Source organism: Sceloporus occidentalis, unplaced genomic scaffold (genome assembly GCF_023333645.1).
Source record: "Sceloporus occidentalis isolate IW3139 unplaced genomic scaffold, rSceOcc1.0.p SCAF_11, whole genome shotgun sequence".
Taxonomy (NCBI): domain Eukaryota; kingdom Metazoa; phylum Chordata; class Lepidosauria; order Squamata; family Phrynosomatidae; genus Sceloporus; species Sceloporus occidentalis.
In genome coordinates, this window is record NW_028316991.1 from 23,429,043 (window position 1) to 23,441,623 (window position 12,581).

Genomic DNA, 12,581 nt, shown 5'->3' on the forward strand with positions numbered 1-12,581 from the left:
TGAATCAGTACCCTGTTTTATACATGAAAATATCTTACTAGCCTTTGCAGCTGCTGGCTGGCATTGTGCACTCTGTTGCTGTGGTTGGAAATCGAGACTGTTCCCTAAAAAGCGGGACACTTCGGAACTACGGAAGAAAGTCGGCAGCGCCACGTGTTCGTTGTACCCCTTGCTGAGAAGCTGAGCCGTCAGACACCATGCTGCGCAGGTTGATTTATTAATCAGTTTACTAAACATTATTGTGAGTTTCTGATCACACACTTCATCCCCTGTTTTCTGTCTATAGATTTTAGATATAAAGGGCCGATTCCTATAGGAAAAAACGGCCCAATATAATGTATCAACAGGGTTATTCCACAAAGGGTCCAGAGCCACTGTGGCCCTAAGCCATTCAACTCCTCTACCGTTACACGCCTGTTTAACCAGTTTGAATAATCCACACGGGTTCTGCATCAGGTATGGTGCTAGCTTTATTTTTATATGTATTTATCCCCCCCTTTTGCCTTTTGATGGAGGCAGAATGAGAACAAGGAAGAGACGAGAGAGGTGAGCTGGCAGCCGACGGCCGGTTCGTCATGTAGGGTTTGCAACACAAGACTATAGCAGCTTCTAATCTGATAGACACTCCACAAGTTAATTGTGTCAATCAGTCACCACAATATCTGCCACTTTGTCAATCTTGCCCTTTAAAGAGACATACCAGCTACACTTTAACCGAGAGGTCCTTTTAAATTTACATTGCCCCTCCCCCGCACACACAAATTTACATTGCCCCTCCCCGCGCACACAATCATATTACATTAACGTATCGATTTCACGTTCAGTTCCTCTGTCTATAAACATATTTCATCGTATCTTGTAAAGGAACTGTCAGCGTGCCGTGCTGCTTTGACACTTCAGGATCGCACATGCCACGTGTTTATCATAAAATTGCTTAATAAAAAACATGACAATCATTTTTGAGTGTTAAAGAACGTAACTGACACGACCGGGTGGAAAATGGCAAGCTTCCTACATGATCATCTGAGATTTGTCTTTATGATTGTACGTCGGATGTCAGAACTGTAATGAACGTTTACAGTAAGGGACTATTTAACCATCACAGCTCCGTCCATCCATCTAGTAATAAACCTGGGCAGATCTGCTATTTTATCATTTCCTCTGAAAGTTTAATCACAGGAAACAACATGGAGGCTTCTGGGACGGCTTTTTTCCTTTTATATGACGCCAGCCAATCAGTGTCTTATTTTTTAGTGTCACATGACAATAAAGCATTCCCGGAAATATTACGCACGAGGCAACGTTTTACATGATTTTTTAAAAAAAACTCTGCAAAGCATTCGGGCATTCAGCAGAACTGGGGATGATATTTCAAATGCTGCTTTAAGTTAGAAAATTATCAAATTCAGAAGTTGGTGCCGATCCCGCGCTGCATTGATTTATAACAGAATAAAGTATTAGAGACCCCGTGATAAGAGCTGCCAGGATTCTAATCATCAGACTAACAATTAGAACGCCGTTACATGGCAGCCCGGCCTGGGTCAGGTCATCCGGATAAGCAGAATTGCTAGTTATGTATTTCGCCGGTTAATTTCTTTCTGTGAGCGACTCTTGGTCCACAAACATCACCTTTCTGGTTAAAAATCACAGGAGTGGATCGGGTCAACAATTCCAGAATAAACCTAGTTTTAGTAATCCGGATCGCGGGCTTTAATGGGGCCGGTAATTATAAAAACGGTAAACCTCGCCTCGTAATTCAGACCCAAAGCCGCGTTTTATATGTTCCTCGGCACAATTAGAGAGAATTACGAACGGTTTGCGGAGTTCTTCATTCTCATGAACATTACGATTGTGCTGTAATTAGCTGTATATTGCTTACAATTATGTAGTTACTGTAGATGGGTATTTACAGCATGTTACAGATTAGTCTTCCATAAAAAAAATAGGTAGAAAAACTAAAATTCTGGTCACGAAAACCTCCTGTCAAAAATAGTTCCGGATTTAGCAACGGTGATCAAATAATCTATTATCCTACATACAATATACACAATGAGAAGAAGTATTGGAGGTTAATATAGAGAGGGTATTTAGACATGCTTGGCATATGGTCACCCACTGTGTCTATCATGTATTGGGCACTGGCCTTAAAATAACGCAAGTCTGCGATTTATCAGTCATTGGCCTTCAGACACCAGGGCCACCAAGAGCTTTGGAGGCCAAAGTGGAGACGGGTTCCATGTGAACAACAGTTGAACATGGGTCAGTTGGCCCTAAGAGATAGGCGAGCGCCGTTAGGAAAGGACAGGCGATGGCTTCTGTTGCCCTTGAACGATGGAAAGGGTGTCGGGTTCAGAGGGCGAGCGGCCGGACCTGGGACGATACCAAGTATGAACATGGATCTAACACAGTTTCAACTTCGGCTCCCAGAACATCCACGCAAACAGAAAACAACCACCTTATATTCTCTATATTTTTTATATTAAATGTCTTCCTCTTAAAATTAGCAGCAAAATGAGCATATTTCCCATTCTATAGGTGTATCTGATACATCATTTTGTATCACTGCTCCTGGTTCTATAACCTGACACCAGATTTGTTACATGTATAATACTTTGGTTTTAGTTTCTGCATCTCTGGGAGACCATGATTATTATCGCGTTTAACCAATTTGTTTAATATTTGTTTCTTGTTAATATTAAAAATGGCCCTGTGACCAAAGTTAGGACAAAATCGCAGCTTCTGTGTTTATTTCACAGACAAATTAACACAAATACAACACTAATTGATGATATTAATAGGATGATAGGACTTGGGTGCTGTAGGCTCTTAAAAAGATGGAGGACAAAGGGACCTCACGGTTCCAAACACAAGTTCTTAGACTGCTTTACAATATCAGTTAGAGCATAGTTTTCACTGTGTGGACAATATCTGAACCCCCCATACCTAATGTAAACATATCTATAGGCAACAAAGAAAACATGGATTTCTTACGGGCATGAAAACAAGAAAATGTGGCAAAAGTTTGGAAACTTGGACTGGGAGGACCAGCGGTCAACGGGAAGAGGTAGGTCATGTGGTCTCTAACAAAAAAAACCCTTTAAGAGGCATTTAATACTTTCTTGCAGATCATTAAATCACATTTAGAACTTGGTGGTTGGTTCACGAATATCTGTCCACATTCCGGCCCTCGTTTTGTTCCCAAAGCTCATATATCATAATTACGTATAGAGGATTGTAGGGATGGCTACAGTCTGGTGTCACGGCGTAGAAGGCGGTTAAGCAGGTTTAATGTACTAATATTCCAAGGGCTAACGGCTTTTATGATTCAAACTTTGATTGTCCATACAGTTGTGAAACCTTTTAGTTTTCAGAGAGTGGAAAAAGGACAAAGGGACAATCTACCCATGGTAGCTACAACAGACACAAGTAACAAAAACAGTCTTTACTGTTTAGAACATCGGCAACCTGGAGCTTCCGATTCTTATATTAGATAACTATACCTTTATACGCTGTAGAATATTGTAGACCGGTTAAATATAACACATCTTTGCGATTTCTTATTTCTCCTGACAAGTATCTCAAGGAACCCTGCTTTCCACGGTCTGCTCATTACCCTGAGAAATTAGTTAACCCCTTAAGGACAATGGGCGGCCCCTAAACCCATTGAAAACATTGCATTTTGAGCCCGTACATGTACGGGCTTTGTCATTAAGGGGTTAAAGTAGTCTTTGGACGGGCTGCATATAGAAAGAGTTGAATCTGGTCAATGATACATGGAGAGCTCGTAGGTTTGCTCCGATCGGAAATTAACCATGACAAATGCGTTGTGTTTTCTGCCAAGTTTCATTAAGCCACATTTCCAACATTCTTTAATGAACCAGGTCGACGAGCCAGAACGCGATTAAAAAAATTAAACGGTGCAATTTTTGGATACCTGGAAGTTCCGACAGGAAGACCCTACATGACCTTACATCCCAACTGGGTTTTATTTGTAACAACAACAAAAAGAACATGTCAAACACAGATTTATATATTTATATATATATATATATATATATATAATTTATACATTATAAAAATAGTATTTAAATTAAAATTAAACCAATATGAAAAAAGTAGTTTCAAAAATGTAGATAACGTGCTGAATTTATATTGTAATATTCCAGTTGAATACAGAATTAATAGGCAAGGAACACCACAAATAAATGAAAAAAATAAATGATCATACTTGGAAATAAAAATATTTTCAAATGGCTCAGCCGACCCAAATTATTTTCTTATTCCAAAGTAATAAAATTAGTATTTAGAATTTTCTAACGGTCGTTGTTTTTTCCCCACTTGGTTACTTTTGTAAATTGGGCACTTGCACTTGTGAAACATTGAGGTGGGAGATAAATTACTATTTATGGGGGTTACAAGAAAGCATTATGTATGTATTACTTATAACATGGATTAAAATCAATGATTTAAAAAAAAAAATATACGTGATTTCAATCAAATGTATTTTAATGAAATGCTTTTGCAGGAAAAATCTAAACTTTTCTATTTAAGATACATTATAGTTGAAAGATTATTCAGCATGATATAAAGCTTAGTTATCTAGTTGCAAATATTAAAAGTTATAGATACCAGCAGGAATGAGTCTTTACGTTTAAAATCATGATTTAAGTCTTACTGACTAGTGATTTAAATCATGAATTTAAATTGTGATTAGTTAAATACTTTAAAGAAATAATTGGGACAGAATAGTGGGAATTTCAAGGAATTTATTCTAAGGCTAATAGATGAATGTGTTGTGATCGCGTGGGGTTTTAAAATTGTTTAAAATACAAAATTAAACATTTTTTATTTATAAGAATCACTCACCCCATTGGAGCGGAGCCAGCTGGAGATGCTCAAGAACCAGTTGATTTAAAACGCCTTCCACGCTTGCTTCACCTTCACGCTTCAGAGATGGGTGATGATAAGTTAAGGTGAGAAAAACACAATGCGATCATCACAGAAAACGCAGAAAAAAAAAATACAATTCAGCATCAAGTTCAAGAGGTCAGCGAAGAACAAACATTAAAAGAATAGTCCGGCAAACCAAACATTCAACCTCTACAAGGGGATTACGAAAAGGTGACTCTTACGTCATAAAGTGAATTGTGTAAAAGGGATTCCGATTGTTTATTTACTACGTAAGTGAGGAGAGCAATAAAGTTACAAAAAATATACTTATTAAGATTGTTTCCCCCCCCCCCCCCCCAAAAAAAAGGTATTGGTTTGGAGACGTTCAAAAAATTTCTTTATCAAAGGTGCAGAAATCGTTGGGATCTATAATATTTAATATAATTCAGTTATCTGGCTTATTAACAAATTATGTATTGACCTGCAGACTTTTATTTAACTCAAGATACCAATAAATAATAGACATGAAAGGGAACTTGGGCTCAACTTGTGAATTTAAAAGGAAGAAATATTTTTCTCCTTCAACATAACCCCCCAGCGCTGTATACAGTAATATAACCCCCCCAGCGCTGTATACAGTAATATAACCCCCCAGCGCTGTATACAGTAATATAACCCCCAGCGCTGTATACAGTAATATAACCCCCCAGCGCTGTATACAGTAATATAACCCCCCCAGCGCTGTATACAGTAATATAACCCCCAGCGCTGTATACAGTAATATAACCCCCCCAGCGCTGTATACAGTAATATAACCCCCAGCGCTGTATACAGTAATATAACCCCAGAGCTGTATACAGTAATATAACCCCCCAGCGCTGTATACAGTAATATAACCCCCCAGCGCTGTATACAGTAATATAACCCCCCAGCACTGTATACAGTAATATAACCCCCCAGCGCTGTATACAGTAATATAACCCCCCAGCGCTGTATACAGTAATATAACCCCCCAGCACTGTATACAGTAATATAACCCCCAGCGCTGTATACAGTAATATAACCCCCCAGCACTGTATACAGTAATATAACCCCCCCAGCGCTGTATACAGTAATATAACCCCCAGCGCTGTATACAGTAATATAACCCCCCCAGCGCTGTATACAGTAATATAACCCCCAGCGCTGTATACAGTAATATAACCCCCCAGCGCTGTACACAGTAATATAACCCCCCAGCACTGTATACAGTAATATAACCCCCCAGCGCTGTATACAGTAATATAACCCCCAGCGCTGTATACAGTAATATAACCCCCCAGCGCTGTACACAGTAATATAACCCCCCAGCACTGTATACAGTAATAACCTGAATCCCAATGTTTTGCTGAGCTCTAATTCTAAGTAACACAGGGCACAAAATACTACTTTCACATCTGGACATGTTCTGGCTCTCCGATAAAAAACAACTCCAACACGTGGCTTTCCCAGGCCTGGCCAGGGAATATGGTCCAAATAAACAAATTTTAACCCATAATCCATCTAATCTAAGCCCGCAAAGCATCATGGGAGCTCCCGTCCACAGCTGTTGGAATAGGTTTGTCTCTCCGTATCTCTGAACATCCGACCTTTGCGATTATGCATTTTAATCACATTCCAGAAACGCTACAAACGGCAGCATCAGTTCTGCTGAGAGGAGGCGCAACAGGGTCACGAGAGCCAACCGACAATCCGAACGAGCGCGGAAAGGCCCGACGAGCAGATGGGTTTATTTACCGAGGCGCACGCGTGGATGCCCCGGAGAACGAGCAGATGTGGAGCGCTCTCACCTACAGTAACAGCTCATCTGCAAGTGAGATTCAAAAACAGGAGACGCAGAACGTGGGCCAAAAACATGAAGAAATAAACTTAAAAATTATCGATATTTTAGCCCATTTTTATGTAGTGGAGTGCATTTTAACTTCTCCTAATGTATATAGACTGGAATGTAATTATATATATATATAAACACACACGCTCACGCTAACGTTCAAAGGTTTGGGGTCAGCCTGCATTGACTTTAGGGGTAGCTCAGTGACCCCCTGATATTGTTGTTCGGATTTCCCCGGCAGGCCATTTTATGCAAATTCCCCTCTGATCCCTCAGTACGGACCGCCTTTGTTGGCGCAAACAGGAAGTAGTTACCCACTTCCTGTTCTCTCCCCACATTGTTTGAGCCTCTAGCGCTACAGATTGTTTCCAACCCCGCGGGTCCAGGTGGCGGAACATGCCTGTAAATTCTATTCACACACAATCCATTAATTGATTTGTACGGAATTCCACAAAAATTTAAAAAAAATTGAGTTCAATTAGCACACAAAACCGTACCCTGATGTCTCTGGCATGACAGTAGCGGGCTCAATTAGTGAGCTTTTGTGTTGTGTAAAATTCACGTTTCCCCCCTAATTAATTGGCCGGGATTGTTAAAGGACACAAAGACGAAGAACCTCCGCTCCGTGACACGAATGCCTCTTCAGCAATGTTTGCGGGTGAATAACCGGAGTATAATGACACGTTTTAAATGATGTAAAATAAGTCACCAAAGACAAAGTGAGATAAAAATAATCAAAACAAATCTTTCAAATATGATAATTAGGATTTTTTTTGCCATCTTCAGCTTTCAAAAAGTATTTCGGAAACGAGCGAATGAAGCAGTTGACAATCTCTGCGTTTCCAGAGGCATACAGCGGTCTCCTCCTAAATAAACAATATCATCCTGAAGTTATAACTCCCAACTGTCCCATTTTTAACAGGGCAGTCCGGTTTTTCGAGAAATGCCCCACTGCCTTGAGTTGTTACCCCACTGTACAGCTTTAGCAGGCAGTGGGGATCGAGGGCGAGCTGAGAAGGGGGTCTGGAGGTCTGTGCTGGGGTCCAAGGCATTTGTACTGCATGTAAATGGAGGCGGGCATTATTATTGTGATTAGCCAATCAGAAACTTGGAATCTCCAGACCGCTTTTTACATAAAAATCCCTCCCCAGCCCCGCTACCCAAAGCCGGAAGCATACTAATGCTAGTTATGACACCTTTTGTGTAGGTTAATGCACGTTAACTCAAACAACTAGTTCTGCTCTGGCTGCTGTGAACTGCATTTCCCATCATGCACAGCCAGCGTAAAATGAAATTAAATAAAATTACTTATATCTTTGAGTTTCCAAACGGCGGTAGAAATAAGAAGCTTCCCATCGTTTTGCTCCGAGCCGCGCCGCACAGATTGTTAACAGAACACAACATGCATTATTAATGAAATCAGGCAACAGTATAACTAAGTTATATCCCGCATTAACAGCGAGCTAATGTCTCCGAGACTGCTGCATATTTAATCTTATTATTAAACTCATGATTGTTTTACAATATTTTGCAAACACACAATTCCATTTGCTCGGTACGTGGAGAGAGGATCGCTCCGCGCTTTGTCTAATGCAGCAGGGAAGGATTACTTGGACCTGTGGATGATATTTGGGTGACAGGAATACTTTCACCTGTGGAAAGGTCACTAAAGATGATCTATAAGTTTACAACAATCTACGGGGCTGTTTGCTTCATGTCATCCTAAATATATTTAAAAAAAAACACTGCCTTGCTGGTAATATTCCTCATAATAAACAGGGTCTCACAATTTATGGCCATACCTGGGAACAGACGAGAGTGCGGCAGCTGCAGTTTAACGTTGATAAATGTAAAATGACGCACTTGGGACGTAAAAACCCAAAGGCAACATTTAGAATTATGGGCAGTGTTCCGTCAACGACAACAGAAAAGAGAGGGAGTTGGGTGTAATTATTTCTGAGGACAACACATAATAACCTTTCGGATGATGTAAAGACTCAAACCTTGGTCTCGTCTTAGATTCAAGTCTGACCCTCTACTTTTGGATTATAGCCTCTTGTTCTAACGTCTCCACCGCTCTCTCTCTCTCTTCTCTCCTCCAAACCGGACATATTGAGATCCCTCGATCCCTGCAAACCGTTCTCTATTTTAGTCGCCCTCCCCTCTTAGAAACTCAATATCCTTCTGGAGATGGGGTCTCCAGAACTGCCCCAATTATGATGCCATTGGCCTCCCCCTACCTCTCCAGAAAATCCCCAATGGCTTTTGTGATACTAGTAAACACATTAGAGGTTGAATCCATTGCAGATGCTTATATAGGAGACCTGAACTATACAAACAACACAAAATGATAAAATATCTAAACTTAATATAATTAGATATATACATTTTTCTGTTTTAGATTCATAAATTATGGAGTTTACGTCCTCACCGGGTAAAGCGTTGAATTTATTTATTAATGATATAAAGGCAAACCATTCCCCATGTGTGGAGAACAGGGAGAGGTGAAGGATGGAAGCCACCATGTATGACCGACGTACATCACTCTACAGCTTCTGACTTCTGCTACCTGATGTAAGTTAAAATGTAAAAATTATGCCTGGCTCTATGGGAAGCCATTAATCCCTGACCTGCCCTGACCTCCCGCGAGTTCCTCTCTATCCCATGTAATTCCGCCCCGCCGCAGCATGCATGATTATTTCAATCTAAATGTAAATGTTTCAATTTTTTGAGAGAACGTACATTGTAGCGACGCTCTCGTCAGGTTTGATTTGTCTCGAATTGCTTTATCCAGCGAAGGAGGTCACAGGAATCCCCCCCAGAAAAGCACCTGCGAGCGGAGAATGTGATCAAGATTCTTGGTGCACGGCCATCAGATCATTCTAACCCGTCCTACTACGCCCCACATATATCAAACGCCCCCCTTATATCCTGTAGGTATAAGCATTGGTGTCAAATCTGATTCAAAACCTCAAAAAATTATTGTTCACCTCAAAGAAAAGCAGAGGGGCCAGGATTATACACCCTCTAATCTCCATTTTGATCATAAAGCGGGGGGGGGGATTATACACCCTCTAATCTCCATTTTGATCATAAAGCGGGGGGGTCGGGATTATACACCCTCTAATCTCCGCTCCGATCATAAAGCGGGGCCAGGATTATACACCCCCTAATCTCCACTCTGATCATAAAGCGGAGGGGTCGGGATTATACACCCTCTAATCTCCGCTCCGATCATAAAGCGGGGCCAGGATTATACACCCCCTAATCTCCACTCTGATCATAAAGCGGGGGGGTCGGGATTATACACCCTCTAATCTCTGCTCTGATCATAAAGCGGGGGGGGGTCAGGATTATACACCCTCTAATCTCCGCTCCGATCATAAAGCGGAGGGGTCGGGATTATACACCCTCTGATCATAAAGCGGGGTGGGGTCGGGATTATACACCCTCTGATCATAAAGCGGGTGGTTGGGGGGGTTGGGATTCATTCCCATCATCATTGATTAAACATTAGTAAAGTCGGGTGGGGATGTTCCATCACCCGGAGCTGAATTGTATCTCCCAGTTAACAGGCCAACGATCTAAGCGTTAAATAAAAGAGAATCATTCGACTCGGCTTCTCTGATTCTCTAAACTGTGGCGAACGGCCTCGGTTCTCAGAGTTACAAACATTTCATTCTAAACCAATTATCCACATGAAGGAGACTGCTGTGCCTTGAACATAATCTCTGCTGAGCACAGCCCCGTCCGTACGAAATCAGGGATGCCCACCGACAAGTTTTCCTACAAATCTTCCAGACAAAAATAGGAAGACAGCAGAAAAAAACTGCTCATTTCATATCATATTATTTGGGGTATATTAGTTCACTTTTGGTTAACGCTATGGGTGCCAGGGAACTATGCATTCACACTCAATATAATGATCAGGACATAGAACCATCAATCCATCGCAAAGTCTTACACCCCCCACCTGTAACCTATAGGTTGGGGAAACTGGATACATCTCGATTATAAGCATATGGTGGTCAACAGTAAAGAAACGTTTCTTAGGAAAAAAAAGTTTGGGGTCACCTAAACGTTTCCTTCTTTTTTTAAAGAAAAGCATATTTTGTCCATTAAAATAACATGAAATGGATGAGTAATCCAACGCAGACGGGGTTAATGTTGTAAATGACTATTGTAGCAAGAAAGGCTGATTTTTAATGGAATCTCTTCATAGGCGTACAGAGGCCCTTTATCACTCCCATCACTCCTGTGTTCCAATGGCTCTTTATCACTCCCATCACTCCTGTGTTCCAATGGCCCTTTATCACTCCCATCACTCCTGTGTTCCAATGGCCCTTTATCACTCCCATCACTCCTGTGTTCCAATGGCTCTTTATCACTCCCATCACTCCTGTGTTCCAATGGCTCTTTATCACTCCCATCACTCCTGTGTTCCAATGGCTCTTTATCACTCCCATCACCCCTGTGTTCCAATGGCTCTTTATCAGTCCCATCACTCCTGTGTTCCAATGGCTCTTTATCAGTCCCATCACTCCTGTGCTCCAATGGCCCTTTATCATTATCGCTAAATCAGCGGGACTGCTTTCTATAGTAATATTTAGTACAACCAAATGTGCAAATTTTTTTTTAAGCAAATCTGCTAAAATTCACAAAATTAGCTTTCATTCCATCTAATTGGTAAAATGTTCTGCTGAGAGCAGAGCTGCGGAATGCCTGAAATATGTCATAAAAAAAATTAGTAATTACAATTACAGGGGCTGAGTGGCACCCGAGTTTCCCTTTAATAAGAAGTTATATAGAAGTATGAAGAAGTAAATAGAACTTTTGATTGGGCCGTCATAAAACAAGAGGTAAAGTCGCTTAAGCTTTTGGAACCTTCCATCTTACGAACAGACCGACGAGGTCCTGAAGGCTTATGAGACTTCACATCTTTTCCTATGTTGGCTCAATAAAAGGTATCGAGTTCAACTAAACCGACCCAAGCCGAAGGAACCCTTATTGCATCACAACGTATCTGGTTATAAAGCGCTGTGTGGGGCGTTTCACGTCTTTCATAAGGTTTAGAATGTTCATTAATCATTACATAAATGGTTCTTTCCAAACAAAATAAGGTGTCAAACATTTTGCCCCATCCCCGGATCTTTTGGACCAAATTAAGAAGTTTTAAGGTCATCTTGGCAAAGGATATGATCCTCCAGCGGATGCCCAGCTTGCTGTTGATCTCCAAACCCTTCGCGAGGTGCCGCTCTTCCTCGATTTCCTTTTGGTTGGCAAACTCAAGCTTTTCAGCATCGGGCTCGGAAATTCCGTCGAAGTTGAATTTGTCCACCTGGATGGCCATTCTAAAAGAAGGGGGAGGGAGACGACGTGCCATTATTTATTTATTTATTTCCTTATTTACCAAATTTCCTTTTTATAAAAAAAAAATATATATATATAAAAATGGGAAAAATATGTTTTCTTTTTAATTAATTTCTGATTAAATTCATTATTAAATAACTGATTTTGCCTGACAATACCAACTAAAAACTGTAAATCACTAAGTAAATCTATATAAAAAAATGAAATATAAAAAATATCATATATATATATACAAAAAAAGGAAGATAACGTCACATTAAATAACCCCCGGCTTGCGGTACACGAGCAGCCACTATGGATCGCTTCTTCATCACTGGGATTAATGAAGCGCACAGCCCCCATCCTCTAATGATTACTGCGTACAATGGGGGGTTTGTTCACAAACACTCGTCCCGGATGCTGCATTCGTATAAATGCTCAGAAACCTTTATTAATCAGGAGAGAAGCGGCC

General features: G+C 40.8%; 1 protein-coding gene across 1 annotated transcript in view; it reads right to left on the reverse strand.

Moving 5' to 3' along the window:
- Positions 1–12,581, reverse strand: part of LOC149305706 (trafficking protein particle complex subunit 9) — a 219,226-nt gene that overhangs the window by 101,043 nt on the left and 105,602 nt on the right. Inside the window, exons 19-20 of the mRNA XM_089477380.1 lie at positions 11,958–12,111; positions 4,867–4,957 (exon numbers count right to left, since the gene is read on the reverse strand). Coding sequence (XP_089333506.1) covers positions 4,867–4,957; positions 11,958–12,111 — 245 coding nt within the window. The remainder of the gene's footprint in view (positions 1–4,866; positions 4,958–11,957; positions 12,112–12,581) is intronic.